Source organism: Mesoplodon mirus, assembly GCF_964341445.2.
Source record: "Mesoplodon mirus genome assembly, chromosome: 8".
NCBI classification, from domain to species: domain Eukaryota; kingdom Metazoa; phylum Chordata; class Mammalia; order Artiodactyla; family Ziphiidae; genus Mesoplodon; species Mesoplodon mirus.
The window spans coordinates 89343832-89359951 of NC_138984.1; the positions used below are offsets into that span (position 1 = coordinate 89343832).

Below are 16120 nucleotides of genomic sequence, written 5' to 3' on the forward strand. Positions count from 1 at the left end.
TTCAAGAGAAATGACCAGAAAGAAGAGCACCTAGAATACAGCATTTTTGCCACATCCATTTTCTATTTGAACCTTTTTCACAGAACATCTCATGGGACTAGTATTATTTGGAACTCATTTTAGGAGAAATCAAAACCCTAAAATATGCTTATGCTTGTCATAGTTAAGTGTATTTTGATGCTCTATTTGATAATTTTAAAATACAATAGAAGTAGTAGCTAAACTATATACTAAATAAGTATTTTCTTATTTATGAAAAACACTTGAAATATTTATCTAGAAATAACCTATGAGAATTTTTATAATCTAAAATATGAAAAAAGCACAAAATAGCAAATATTGCATACACACCTGGCAGAATTCACATGTAACTTGAATTTCATAAGTTGTACAACTTATCACGTCCTCTTTTTCATGGCAAGGATACTGAAAAATGAAGTGGTTTCACACTGTTAAATATAGCTTTGAAACATTTCTTGAAACACAGTAAAACAATAAAAGCACTCAAATAATTACACTCTTTGTAACACCACTGTCATCCCCAAACCCACTCACTATTAAGAATCTTTAGAATAGAGCACTGCTCCTAAAATATGAACACCCATATAAATGCCTTAAACAACTCCACCACAAAGAGGGTAAAAGAGAAACATTTAACTTCGCCTTTAGGGCTGTGGTTGAAGAGCAGTAATCAAAAGAGTGAAAATTCTGACTTTTGACGTCTGATGAAAAGATGAGATCTAGTATTTCAAAATATCTATTCAGAAAGCTTTAAGTTTTAAAAAATGTAGTCAGTGATGGTCTGGTTCTCAGCCTAATTCATCACTATTTGTCCCAAAATGTAATGATAGTTGATCTTTATAAGAAGTTCCCTCTTCCCTAACTTTATAGCTTACTTATTTGACATTAGCTTAAGGACAAGTACAACATACTTAAACTATGTTTAAACTATGAGGGTCAGTGGCTCATCTTTAAACTCTGCTACTCCTGCATTACATTCACTGAAACCCCATGTAGTGGCAAACAGAGTTAACTATATGCTTATCCAAATAAGCCAATGGTACACATAGAAAATTTTTATTTTACATAATTTTGCTTATAAATGTGGTGTCAAGAATGTCCTGCTCAGGAAAATTGGGTAATTCCTATGGGGAAATGTGTAAATAGCTACAGTTCTGAGTCCTGGAGTCAAAGATGGTCTGATATAGGAGAAAGGAAGAAGAAAGTTCTTTTCCTGGTCCCAGGCAAAACTTCTATTTATCTGGTAAGGTTACATTTCATCATTCACATTCAACTTTACCATGTTGCCTGTGAGAAGAGGGGAAAAAACACTAGAATAATCCAAAGGAAACCTATAAGAGTTATGCTTCAGTCATTACCAGTAGAATGTGAACTCAATGAAGACAAGAAACTTATCTTTGGGTTAACTACCTGAAACAGTGCCTAGCTTATAGTAGCATTTACTCATTAAATATTAAAGAACGAATAAACAGCCGTATGATATGAAAAAGTCAGATAAATTTAGTTTAAGTTATCTAACTCAAAAAACGTCTAAAACTAATAAATGCAGTTCATATTGCTTTGAAAAATCAAAGCAATATTTAAACTCAGTTAAGTTCAAGAAACATTTAAACACCAAACTCATGGCAAGACACAAAGGTGAAAAAACAAACAGTCCAAAACCAAACCAAACCAAAACAAACAGTTCCTCCACTTTGAGAAACTTTCAGTCAAGCAGAGGAAAGAATACAGAAATATAATTTCAATTCAATTTGGTAAGAATAACAGTTAAAATATTAAAAATATACAGGTAGGGGCTTCCCTAGTGGCACAGTGGTTGAGAGTCTGCCTACTGATGCAGGGGACATGGGTGGGGTGTGTGCCCTGGTCCAGGAAGATCCCACATGCCGTGGAGCGGCTGGGCCCGTGAGCCATGGCCGCTGAGCCTGCGTGCCCGGAGCCTGTGCTCTGCAACGGGAGAGGCCACAACGGTGGGAGGCATGAGTACCACAATCAATCAATCAATCAACAAAAATATAAATAAATAAATAAATAAAAATATACAGGTAGTGCAGGGACCAATCCGATAGTTCTAGAAGAGCTTTGAGGGAATTAACCCTTCGTATCCTCCTCTCTGATCTTTTCCACATCCCCCTGACTACTATTGTCCCATTCTTCTACAAAAGGTGTTCCTTACCTGCAGTAAGGAACTTCTATAGTTCCTTTCCTACAGTTTAGGAACTAGACTATTTCCTAGCCAACCAATAAAAATTCCCATTCCTTATACTATTTCCTAATACCTAGCTGAGGTCTGTAAATATAAGTCAAAGAAAGTAAAGAAGGACTTATGGATTTAGCCAGAAAGTGGCCAAATCTCAGACAATTTGAGATCCAAAATAAATGATAGTAACAGATCATACTGTGAATAAAATAGGATTCCATTAAGCTGATATAAAAGATACATACCAATGTAGAAATGAAAATTTGATAAGACAAGATGTTTACATCCTCTCAAAGTATCTCCCTATAAAATACATTTTAATTACTAAAGGCAAAAGAGTAATATACAGTACAAAAGCCTGGCAAATATCACTTTACTCAAGTGATCCAAGTTAACAACACTAAACATAAGGAAAATCAATATCAGTATCACTGCAACCCTTCGGTTGCAATGAGGAGGACACAGCATCACTTTCATAACAGTCATGCCAAAGATACATAACCTGAGTCTAATCATGAAGAAATATTACACAACACCAAATTGAGGTAAACTCCTCAAATAACTGGGCCATAATCTTCAAAAGTGTCCAAGTCATCAAAGTCAAGGAAAGATCGAGGAACTGCTTCAGACTGAACAAGACCAATGAGACATGATAACTAACTGCAACATGAGATTCTAGACTGAATCCTTTTGCGATAAAGGACAGACATTATTGGAATAACTGGCAAAACTTAAATGTAATCTGCAGATTAGATGGTAGCAATATTTCAAAGTTAATTTCTTTTTTTTTTTTTTTTTGCGATACGCGGGCCTCCCACTGCTGTGGCCTCCCCCGCTGCGGAGCACAGGCTCCGGACGCGCAGGCCCAGCGGCCATGGCTCATGGGCCCAGCCGCTCCACGGCACGTGGGATCCTCCCGGACGGGGGCACAAACCCGTGTCCCCTGCATCAGCAGGCGGACTCCCAACCACTGCGCCACCAGGGAAGCCCCTAAAGTTAATTTCTTGATTTTCATGGTTGTATTATGGGTTTGGAGGAGAGTGTCTTATTGTAGAAAGTAAAGTATTTGGGCGAATGGGACATCACGCTAGCAACTTACTCTTAAAAAGGTTCTGGACTAAAAAACTTAAAAATAAAAAAGGAAAAACTTACAGAAGGAGGGACTTCGCTGGTGGCACAGTGGTTAAGAATCCACCTGCCAATGCAGGGAACACGGGTTCGAGCCCTGGTCTGGGAAGATCCCACATGCCACGGAGCAACTAAGCCCGTGCGCCACAACTACTGAAGCCCACGTGCCTAGAGCCTGTGCACCACAACGAAGAGTAGCCCCGCTCGCCACAACTAGAGAAAGCCTGCGCGCGACGAAGACCCAATGCAGCCAAAAAATAAATTAATTAAAAAAAAACTTACAGAAGGAATTTAAATTATATATAAATAACATGCACTGTAATAATTCAATATATAACCATTACATGATTAGTATCATGTAGTTTTCAGCAGTAGTTTTGAGAAAAATACTAAAATACACAGATTCTCTAACAATTCTCTGCTTGCTTCCAGTTTATAACCTTCATGTTATGAGATGTCAAAGAACAGGGACTTCCCTGGTGATCCAGTGGTTAAGACTCTGTGCTCCCAATGCAGGGGGCACGGGTTCAATCCCTGGTCGGGGAACTAGGATCCTGTATACCTCACCACGTGGCCAAAAAAAAAAAAAAAGAGAGAGAGAGAGAGATGTCAACAGAAAAACTATGTTCTGTACTGAAAAGTTAAGAGCAAACTTAGTAGAACAATTTCTGTATCGGAATAAAGACTCAAAGGGTAGTGTTAGACAATTATTTGTCCTATAGGTAACTCCCTTGTTTAAAATCTGAAATGTGAGTTAAACCTATTAAGCAAAATAGACAATCCTTTAGGCTGTAGTATCACTATTCCCATGCCATTTTGAATTGTATCATTCAAATGATGCAGCTGATTAAAATATCTGCTTTTCTTACATCTCATCAAAAACAAGTAAGAAGGAAACCAATTCACTTCACAGAAAATAGTGTGAGTCAAGTGGGAGCAGGACATTCCTAAGATACTGCTGGTCTCCCCCGAAGGGGACAGCCAAGCCCTGTCTGTCTTGGGTGTTGACAATGTGGACAAAAATGTCCAAAGGTATGATAGGATCTATCCTCTGCCTCTCTCCATGTTCCTGACCAAGAAACGAAGGACTTGTGACTCTCAAAAATATTTGGAAGAAAATTTCTGCCCATCTCCACTATCCACTCATTCAGTCTCCCAAATAGGAGGAGAAATAACCTGGTGAACTTGAGAAAAGGGTTATTATGGATATGTAACTTAGGGCCCTCTTGGCTCCTGAGTTCATTTCTCACAGAGAGGTAAGGGAAAGACTACAGTCCTTCACTACATGGCTGGGTAAACATCTAATCTGTAGACCTCCCTAACCCTCTGGGGTGGGGCATCCACTGTCTTTACACTTGGGGTAAAAGTTCATTTCAGGCTTAGGTCCAAAACATGTTCTCCAGTCCAGACCTATCAGCAATAAAGCTGGTATCTATTTTTATTCTTTTAAAATTTTTAACATATAAATCATTTTTGGACAAAAGCACACGCCCCTGGTAAAAATCAAACAGTACAAAAGGATATACAGTATAAAGTAAGTCTCCTTTTTTTTTCCCACCCCTGACCTCAGTCCCAATTTCCAAAGATAACCTCTCTTACCAGTTACTATGTATTTTTCCAGAGATAATCCATGTATTTAAAGTATGTTATATAAGTGTATATCACACTTTTATACAAATTGTGGCATACTATACATGCTGTTATGAATTTTGCTTTTTCATTTAACAATATATTACAGCTGGTATTTTAATCCCCCCATCCACCAAAAAAAAGAAAATAGTGTGAGTAAATGAATCTTTGAAAATAGGGGTGGGGGGAAATGAAACAATTTCTGGTGACTAATTTCAGAAATCACTAGAGTCTAAAATGTGAATTTGATCTTCTAGTTAGTTATAGAACTACAAATGCTGTAACCTCTTACATTTAAAGCATGTACTTAAGTTTCAAAGCAGATTTCTAAAATATGGATTTTACTAAATGTTACACACAATGTACAGAATTCCCAAACATTTCTAATACAAATAATTTATTTTATGAAATTTATTTGGAAGACATTTGACTATTTTGTACCCGATACTACATTAAGGATAAGATGGTCCCTGACCTCAAAATCAGATTAGTAAGGAAAACAAATAAGTGAAAATAGTAATACTAATTCAGTGATATACATATAATAATAGATATACACAAGCGCTATGGGAACATAGGGGAATAAAGGGTATACTGGAGCTGGTCATCTCTCCTCTGCACCCATAATCCCCTCTTAGAGCCAGACTGCCAGCAAAGGGCAATCCTGTATTTCCATGGCCTGACATACCTGTTACAGGTGAACCAGAGGAGACACCTGAACAGTCAAGCCAATCAGATTACCTCTTCAGGAAATGTGTAAAAAGAAAAAAAATAATAATAAATCAGCCAAACAGAGGTATACACTAGACATTCAAAATCATACTCAGGACTGGTAGACATTTTCTGCCATGTTCATATGATAAATTAATGAGGGACTTCGCTGGTGGTGCAGTGGTTAAAAATCTGCCTGCCAATGCAGGGGACGTGGGTTCGATCCCTGGTCCAGGAAGATCCCACTGCCGCGGAGCAACTAAGCCCGTGCACCACATCTACTGAGCCTGCACTCTAGAGCCCGTGAGCCACAACTACTGAAGCCTGCAAACCTAGAGCCCATGCTCCACAATAAGAGAAGCCACCGCAATGAGAAGCCTGCGCACCGCAACGAAGAGTAGCCCCTGCTCGACACAACTAAAGAAAGCCCGCGCCCAGCAACGAAGACCCAATGCAGCCAAAAGTAAATACATTAATTAATTTTTAAAAAAATTAATGAAAGCCAGAATGGAGTAGGCACAGAAAAACAGGGACGAGAAACCATGTAGCTAAGATGAAGGAAAGAAGTTTCTGCAATGCCTGACTATGCTTTCTGTGATTGGGTCATGTGAGAATCTTCTGTATCCTGATTATGAGCTTTTTTTTTAGGTTGAATTTATCTGATTTTCTACCCCCTAACTAAGACTAGTACCTAGCCAACCCTGAAGAGAGGGTCTGTGAAGGGTACTGAAGGAAGTAATGCCTGGGCTTAGTCTTCTCAAAGAAATAAGAGATGATGTTTTGGGCAGAGGAGACAGCATGTAGAAGCACAGTAAAGCAGAGTACACTGAAGGACCTCTAAGAACTTCTGACGGCTAAAGCATGGGATATATGATTGACGGGAAGAGAGGTGAGGCCAGAGAAGGAAGCATATCTCAAAGGGCCTTTAATACCCCAGTAAGGAGTCTGGAGTCCAACCTCACTCCCCCATCCCACCCGCACCCTGAGGTTATAAACTATGGTCCTGCACCAAAATGTTGAGCTAAGAAAGTTTTTCCATTTTTTAAATGGTCAGTGGGTAGGGAAGAAGAAGCAACAGAGACTATATGTGACCCCCATAAAGCCTAAAAATCTTCTTATCTGCCTCTTTAAAGAAAAAGTTTGCTTAATCCTGCTGTAAAAAATGGAAAGATTTTAAATAGGTGAATTAGATCATCAAAGGGGCATTTTTGCAACATCTCTAATGGAAGTGTGGAGGATGGATTGGTGAGAGTAACACTAGGCATAAGAAAACCAGTACACGTTACTACCAGATTCAGGAAAGAGAATGATGGTTTATACTCAAGCAGTGCCAGTCAAAATGAGAGGAAAGGACAAGTTATGGAAAAAAATGTTCTTATGATAAGGTCTCTAATCCTTAACACTGTCTGCAGACCCTTGCGTGGACTCACCTCTGCCACCCACCCCAGTCTTAATGATCCCTTGATCCCCTTGACTGTAGTTAGGCAGCTCCCTCTCTCAGCCTAGAGTGCTCTTACTTCCCACTCATCTATTCCTTTTTTAGTTAATACCACTCACCTCTGATCTTCCTCCATCCACTATCCCCCTACCCTGAAATTCGGATGTCTCATTTACTTATTCAGTCAATAAATATTTATCGAGCACACGCAAGAGGGTAGGATTAACTCCTGTTACTATCCTTACAAAATCCTAGGAGAGTTGGGACTTTCATATTGTAACTCTTTGCTACAGAGGGCTCCCTAGTCAGACAAGTTTAGGACCCTCTGGGTTAAACAAAATTACATACTTTTACGTAAAGTCTTCAGTGTGATTTTACATGCTGATATGCACTGTAGCTCCAAAAGGATATTTCCAAATTCGCTGAACCTTAGGAATTTTTTTTACTAAACACTATCAATATGGTAGGACAACTAGCATTCTGAGGACTACCGTCTGGAAACACCTCTTGAACTTAATAATATTTGAGAGACAATCACAAAATAAAAGACCACTTTTGCAGCAAAAGCTTAAAATTTCTTACCTTTCTAGCTGGTGGGCCATGAGCTTTATTAACTCTTCTGCCAGGAATCCCTCAACTCTAATCAAGTAAGCGGTGCTTCTCAAGTTTCCATCTAAGTATCCCTAGGGCAAAGGAGAGGCAGAAAAGAGCAAACTCATTACTCTGCAAAATCTAAATAACTCCAGGAACTTCCCTGGTGGCGCAGTGGTTAAGAATACGCCAGCCAATGCAGGGGACACGGGTTTGATCCCTGGTCCGGGAAGATCCCACATGCAGTGGAGCAACGAAGCCCGGGTGCCACAACTACTGAGCCCGCCTGCCGCAACTACTGAAACCCACACGCCTAGAGCCCGTGCTCTGCAACGAGAGAAGCCATGGCAATGAGAAGTCCACGCACTGCAATGAACGCAACCAGAGAAAGCCCAGGCGCAGCAACGAAGACCCAACACAGCCAAAAATAAGTAAATAAATAACTCCACTACAAAAATTTGTAAATGTTTATTTTATATTTTAAAATGTATGTGTATTTTGCCTTCTATACCATTATTTTTAGTATAAAAAAATTAAGGTTCCTTGCAAAATCTTTAATGCTCCAGGAAGATGTTTACCTTGTGGCCTCCCATAACTCCTGGCACACTGCCACCTATCAGATGTGTAACAGTTTCAAAGATGGAAGCATGGCAATGGAATCTTGGTGAAAAGAGAAAAATAAAACTTTTTAATATAACAGAAGGAAGAGGTAGTCACAGCTGATCCGTGAAACAGCAGTGCTGAATCTTGAGCATCAAAATTCTTAAGAGTGGAGGCTAATGGTTCTTCTTGTGCCAGTGTGCTTCACACAAGTGTTTATGTGCTTCTTATTTGGAAGTGACTTTTTTATGCCTGTATCAGTTAGGATTAGGTTCAGCTGTGAGTGAGAAAACTCAAAATAATAATGGCTTAAATGAGTCAGAAGTTTATTTCTCTCACAAGAACACAGGCAGTCCAGAACCGTGATCACTGGAAAACCAGGTTCCTTCTGTTTCGTTGTTCTGCCATCCTCAACATGTGGCGTCCCCTTCACGGTTTAAAATAACTGCTCAAGGTCTAGCCATCACATCAATAGCAGGAAGGAAAATGGTGAGATGAGAGATAGCCTCCCTTTAAGGACACTTCAGAAATCTTACAGGAAACTTCTATTCTGGCCAGAACTTAAATCACATGGCCATAGCTAGCAAGGAAGATGATGTATTTCACCACATGCTTAGAAAAAAAAACCTGGAGCATCTACAATATGGAAAAAGAAGAGAATGAATATTGGTGGACAATTAGTTGTTTCTGTCATCATATGCAGCTCATTCTAAAACGTAAGATGATTGGATACCTTGTAGAGATGTCTTATCAGTCCACTGAAGGGAGCTTTCAAAGGTAGAAACTTCTGCCAGTGGCCAAGGAGCATGACCAATGTTAATAAGGACTTCTCTAAATATGCAAGACCAATCTGTAGGTGACAGAGTAAGAAGGAAAACTATCTGAAGACCAGAGTAACAATATAAGAGTAAAGCAACAACCTAAATAGTTGTAGTTTAGGAGGATAAACTCACTAGGCAGTCCACAAAACTTAGGAATGATTACATGGGACCGTTAGGTAAGTAATGGAGTGCCTAAGGTGAGACTGGGTAAGAACTTGGCAGAAAGTTCAGTTACCAATTGCATTAGGAAAAGGCAGCGATCCCAGGAGCAAGATGTTAAAGTGAAAGTTGACCTTCCCTTACCTGAGGGCTGAGCTCCCATGCATGAGGGCCAAGTATGAACTTGGAGATTTCCTTATTGCACAGACTGTTGAAAAGAAGGGTTGCACTTTACCTTGAATAAGGTTGGCCAAAACAGCCTTAATATGTTTAAAACTTTTGATGCAAATACCAAAAGCTATAAGGACTCTCATTTCAAAATCAGCAACGAAATTGTTTTATATACAGACTGTTCCTTAAAGGAAAAGGGACCAGAACAGGATATTTAGCTAGACAAATGTAAATTTGGGACTATGAATGGAGCAGCAATTCAAAGGACAAATGGCTCTGTGGGATAATTGTACTTATTACTGAAAATAATCCACATATAAGTGGATCCATGCAGTTCAAACCCGTGCTGTTCAAGGATCAACTGTACTTATAAAAGAATGGTGTCAATATCTTGAAAAGCCAGAAATTATATTTTTTTCAACTATCTAAACTTATGAAGAAATATTTTAGGAATCAACTTAGAAATGTGCAAGAGTACACAGTTTATCAAATTTCTTTTCAGGAGTACATATATGAGTGTATTAGGCAGAATGGCGCCCCAAAGATGTCCATACCCCAATCCCTGGAACTTACAAATAGGTTATGTTACATAGCAAAATGGACTTTGCATATGTAAAAATCATTACAGATTCTAAAATAGGAAGATTATCCTGGGTTATCCAGATGGCCCAGTCTAATCACATGAGCCATTAAGAGTGAAGAACTTTCTCTGTCAGAGAGATTTTGGCAGTAGCAGAAGTCAGAGATAAGCATGAGAGAGACTTTACCTGCCATTACTGGAGGGAGCAGCAGTGAAAGCATTTCAGCTTCTATGAGTGAAGACTAGCCCTGGCTGACAGCAAGTAAAGAGGGACCTCAGTCTTAAAACTGTATGCAGTCAACAATCTAAATGAACTGGGAAATGGATTCTTCCTCAGAGACTCCAAATAGAAAAAAAGAATGCAGCTCTGCTAACATACTGATTTTGGCTTTGTAAGACCCTATGTAGTGGGCCCAGCTGAGCCCACCTGGACTTCTGACAAACAAAAACTATGAGATAAATTTGGGTTGTTTTATGATGCAAAGTATGTAGTGATTTGTGAAACAGGAATAGAAAATAAAGTAAGCAAAAATGCTAATGTACTCAGGAGGACAGGCTTGTAGCCCAAGGAACCACACAGATTCAGAGTTTTCTCTGTGCTCTAATTTCCGTCTCATATCTTGGTAAGTGTCACAAAATGCCAAGAAATGATCCTAGAGCTCACACTAGGAACAGCAATATGGTCATAATAACGAACTTAAACCTAAGAAGTTGAAAACCTGTAGCTATAAGCTAGTAGGAATTCATTCCCCTTTGAGTTTCTAAATTAGGAAAAATTTTAATGGTATGATTTCACTCCTATCCTCTCCAGGAAGAAAAAATATACTAGTTTCAGGATTGTCAAAAATAATAATTGAGGGCTTCCCTGGTGGCGCAGTCAGGATTGTCAAAAATAATAATTGAGGGCTTCCCTGGTGGCGCAGTGGTTGAGAGTCCGCCTGCCGATGCAGGGGGCACGGGTTCGTGCCCCGGTCCGGGAAGATCCCACATGCCGCGGAGCAGCTGGGCCCGTGAGCCATGGCCGCTGAGCCTGCGCGTCCGGAGCCTGTGCTCCGCAACGGGAGAGGCCACAGCAGTGGGAGGCCCGCGTACACCACACACAAAAAGTAATAATTAAAAAATAATAATAGAAAACAATACTGTATATGTAAAATATATCAAGTACAGTGCATGGTACTCATATACTATCTATTCAGTTTATTAGAAGTTTTACTGTATTTTGACTTTAAGTGTACATTTTCCTAATACTTAATTAATCTAAATCTTACTACCTTCTTTATTTTTAAAGCCAGAAGCTGAGAACTACATAGTTTAACTTTTAGACAGAAGATTTTTAAATTAATCTTTAACCCATGAATTTGATGTTATCCCATAAGGTTATTTGGTACATAATGTTTTACTTCATCAATGTAACGAAGTGAGAAAAATATAAGTTCCGCTTTAATGAGGAAAGCAGCAGTTTTTAATTGTTTACTACTCATAGGAGACACGACAGATGTTCTTCATACATATCACAACTCCCAAGAATATACCAAAGTTTTGATGAAATTCCTCAAAGTTGATGGGATACATGAAGAGCATCACAGACTTTTCTCAATACTGTATTCATGAAAGTACATTATGAGTGCAGTTGGCCCTCCGGATTCAACAAACCTCAGATCAAAAATATTTGGGGGCGGGGGGCTTCCCTGGTGGCGCAGTGGTTGAGAGTCCGCCTGCCGATGCAGGGGGCACGGGTTCGTGCCCCGGTCCGGGAAGATCCCACATGCCGCGGAGCGGCTGGGCCCGTGAGCCATGGCCGCTGAGCCTGTGCGTCCGGAGCCTGTGCTCTGCAGCGGGAGAGGCCGCAGCGGTGAGAGGCCCGCGTACCACAAAAAAAAAAAAAAAAAAAAAAAAAAAATTTGGGAGGGAAGAAATTCCAGAAAGTTCCAAAACGCAAATCTTGTATTTGCCTCCTGCCTGGCAACTATTTACAAAGCATTTACATTGTATTAGGTAACATAAGTAATGTAGAGACGATTTAAAGAATACGGGAGGATGTACTTAGGTTATATGCAAATACAATGCCATTTTATATAAGGGACTTGAGCATCAACAGATTTTGGTATCTGCAGTGGATCCTGGAACCGAACCCCACAGATACCAAGGGATGACTGTATGTGAATAGTGAAATCAGCCCAATATCTCAAAATATTATTTAATAATATCAGTAGTCCAATTTTTAAGTCAAACTTCATTTTTTCAAGTGAGTCTTGATTATTCCCAGACCTTTAATTCCTAGGTGAATTAAGGTAAGCAAGTTCTTGTTTTATAGTTTAAAATTACAACAGACATTAGAAATATATAAATACAAAGAATTTACAGATTAATGGTTATGAATATGAATACTGCTAATGAAAGTTTTTACTAATAACATCATCTTAGATTTGGTAATCATATCAGCTATACAAAATAATGTCCATAGCATTAATTTTGCCCAAGGTAGATGTATAAAATGTACCTAATGATCATTGCTTTTCCTCACTAAAAACTTGTCTTTGTAAAAGTAAAATAGAAACTCACAGCTCACCAAGAATTACAATAATTCATAATCACCGCTTAGGAGTACATCAATAATTTCTCATTATGAAGAGAGCACAAATAAGATACAGATTATGTACAATTCCCATTACAACACTACTAAGCTTACCTCCCCCCACACCATGCAAAGGACATCAAAGTTCCGGTAAATGAAAGAGATATTACCTCAGAAGTAACCGTCAATCCAACATCCACACTTCAACAATCATTAAAACCTACCGCACAACGATAAAAGATACTAGTGACTCTCAACACCGTGACTGAGAAATGATGCTACACTTATACTAAATAATTAGCAAAGAAATCAAAAGAACATTAGAAGTGTGATGTTTTAACTTAGTCATCTCTTCCACTCTAGAGAGGAAGAAATGAAAGGTCTCACAGAAATGGTTATAGTGGGATTGGTGGAGCAGAAGAAAATGACAACTGGATTGCATGCAAATCACAGTATCATGACTTTACCATCTCAAAATGTGCATATGCTATACTGCACGAGTTTTATATAGACAAAGTCTCACTTGGGAAGAAGGGATGTATATGGAACAAAAAATACAAGCTATTCTCTCACATGGATTTATGAAAATTCTAAGGTAGTATTATAAGTTCCACCACAAATTGTAAGTTCCTAGGGAAAACTCAACATTATTGCGAAAGCTACCAAATAGATGACTGCTGTACTGTCTTCAAGCCACACCACATGCATGCCTGTTGGGGTTGTGATGGATTATTATTATTTTTTAATGAACTTTAACAATTATACTTACCATACCATATACTGAGTACTCATTAAGTTCCTGACACTGTTTCAAGCATTGTATATACATTAAATATTTGAATGTTCACAACAAGGCTATGAGTTAAGTATTATCTTTAAAGATAAGGAAACTGAGGCACAAAGAAGTTACATTTGCCCAAGGTGACACAGATAATAAGTGGTAGGCTCATGACAACCTGATTAGTAACTACCCTAAGACATTGATTATATACTTACAATGAGCCAGAAGATAATACCGAGGAAACAAAAACACAGTCAATTTGGCTGTAACATACACATTCTTTATTTGAAGGGTTACCTATATGGAATGTCACTATGAAGTTTAATAATTCACAAATGTATAGTTCAGAAAGAAGCTCTTATATTAAAACGAACTAGCATAAGACATCCAATGTGTAAACTATGTAAAACTGCAGAAAATTTAAGGATTATTGCTACTAGGATGTCAAAAGTTTCAGTAATCTTTAAGAGAAATAAAATCAGTGAAATGACAGAAAATATGAAATATACATATCTGTCCCAGCACACAGATCACTGGCAGACAAATAACTACACACTGATATAGTCAACTAAATGAAACTTCTTCAGAAGTTTTATGTCACTTACATTAATAATTCCTAGTTAAGTAATCCTACTTTTTTTAATAAGCACAACTCCAAAGTTGGTAAAATTATGACAAAGTTGATGCAGTAACATTCTGATGACAGTGTAAACTTGCTCAACTCTTTGGTGAGGCAAAAATTTGGCAACTGTAGAAACATTTATATCCTTTGACCTAGAATCTCATTTGAGATTGGTATCTACAGAAACAATTCAAAATAAAAGATTTATGCACAGAGATGCTTAATTCAATGTTAAAACAGGCAGAAACTGAAAGTTATTTTCCTGTTGGACCTTTAAAATTGAGGCAATTTTAGGGACTTGGCTGGTGGCGCAGTGGTTAAGAATCTGCCTGCCAATGCAGGGGACACGGGTTCAAGCCCTGGTCTGAGAAGATCTCACATGCCGGGGACCAACTAATTCCATGCGACACAACTACTGAGCCCACGTGCCACAACTACTGAAGCCCGCGTGCCTAGAGCCCGTCCTCTGCAACAAGAGAAGTCACTGCAATGAGAAGCCCGCGCCCCGCAGAGTAGCGCCCGCTCTCAGCAACTAGAGAAAGCCCGCGTGCAGCATTAAGACCCAACGCAGCCAAAAATAAATAAATAAATAAACAAATCAATAAAAAACAAACACCTATGTTCTAAATTACAATATTATAGTTTAAATAATTAAAAACTTAATGGCAGTAGCATCCTCTCAGAACAAGATTAAACACGTCTTAGGAGAGAGCATACACAGCACTGTAAATCTGGAATATTCTTACAAATTATTTTACAAAGATTAGGATTCAATCATCAATGACCTTAAAGACCCATGAACTTTTTTGTTTCTTGATCTGAAGAAGGGCATCTCTATTTTTGAACGCACTTTACAATGATGTTCCTTTAGTTTTGAAAACAGTGTTTATAGTGGATTTTTCAAGTCACTGTAACAAATTTAATTTTAATTACAAAATATCACTGCTATTGCATTTGTCTTTCAGGGCACTTAACTCTACTCGGATGACTTTTTAACAAGCTTCTCACCTTCACAGTTTTGGTACAACAGACCAAGGATATAGGCTTTCCGATTATGCCTAGAAAGACTATTACTGACAATGGTTATAAATTTCTTCAGATAGGACAAAAAACGTGCTCAGAGGAACAGTTTTTGTTCTGATTTCAAATATATACATTAAATTTATTTACTGTTACTGTCTCCAAAATTTTAAATTCCTAAGAAATTGTAACTTTCACATAATAATTTACGGATTAGTCAACAGGCCTAAGGTCCATCAGGAGTAACCCCTTTTACTCCAAAATACTCACAATAGTTTTGCTCTTGGCCTGACCAGTTTTAAAACTCTTCATTAAACAAAGACAATTTTATACCACTTAAAGGCACAAAAATAGTTCCCATCTCTTCCGTCCTCTGCCTCCTTCTAGCGTCAGTTCAACCAGCGAACACAGAAAACACACTCTCGGCCCTGGTCCTCAGACATCAATTAAAAAAAAAAAAGCACAGGTGATTTCCCTACAGAACGTTTGCAGTCCACCCAGGAAGGTTATAAAAAAAAAGGGGGGGGAGTAAAATACCAGAATCAATCTGCACCCGCACCTCAGCCCCGCCCCATCTGGAAAAAGCGGGGGGTGGCGGGAGTGTGAAGGGGCAGAAAGGACAGAAAAGGCCGAGACTTCCAGCTCCCAGGTTCTGCATACCATTTGTTCCATCAGCTCCCACCGCAGCCAGAGACCCTGACCCTGTTTTCGGCCGCGCCTCCTGATCCTCCCCCTCGCCACCACCACACACAGTCCCCAACCACTGAGTGGGGAGACCAGAGCCGGCCCTCTTCCTGCTCAACCCAAGGACTGAAGGGGGCTCTCCCTGCACCCTCGGCAAATCCGACGTGTGCCCCAGAGATCTCCAAACTGACCAGACAAGGGGACGACATAGCAGGGGGAGGGGTCTAAGAGGAGCCGTTATTCCTTTTTCCTCCTCGTCAGGAAAGCGCGCGAGCGGGGAGGGGCCGGAACAACAAATGCCAGTTACCTAACGGTCCGGCCTGTTCGGCCGGGCTCCCGAAGCCGACGCCGCGCGAGCCGCTAAAGCTGCAGCACAGCCACAGCCGCCC

General features: G+C 39.4%; 1 protein-coding gene across 4 annotated transcripts in view; it reads right to left on the reverse strand.

The window, feature by feature from the left end:
• Positions 1 to 16120, reverse strand: part of ATF2 (activating transcription factor 2) — an 86333-nt gene that overhangs the window by 69906 nt on the left and 307 nt on the right. For 2 of the 4 annotated variants that reach the window (XM_082630157.1, XM_082630155.1), the window contains exons 2-3: positions 7710 to 7810; positions 352 to 426 (exon numbers count right to left, since the gene is read on the reverse strand). In XM_082630157.1, the coding sequence (XP_082486283.1) occupies positions 352 to 383 (32 nt within the window). In that variant the 5' untranslated portion in view covers positions 384 to 426; positions 7710 to 7810. Of the gene's footprint in view, positions 1 to 351; positions 427 to 7709; positions 7811 to 16120 lie in introns of those variants that run through there. The other 2 variants (XM_082630156.1, XM_082630158.1) reach the window with 2 other exon arrangements.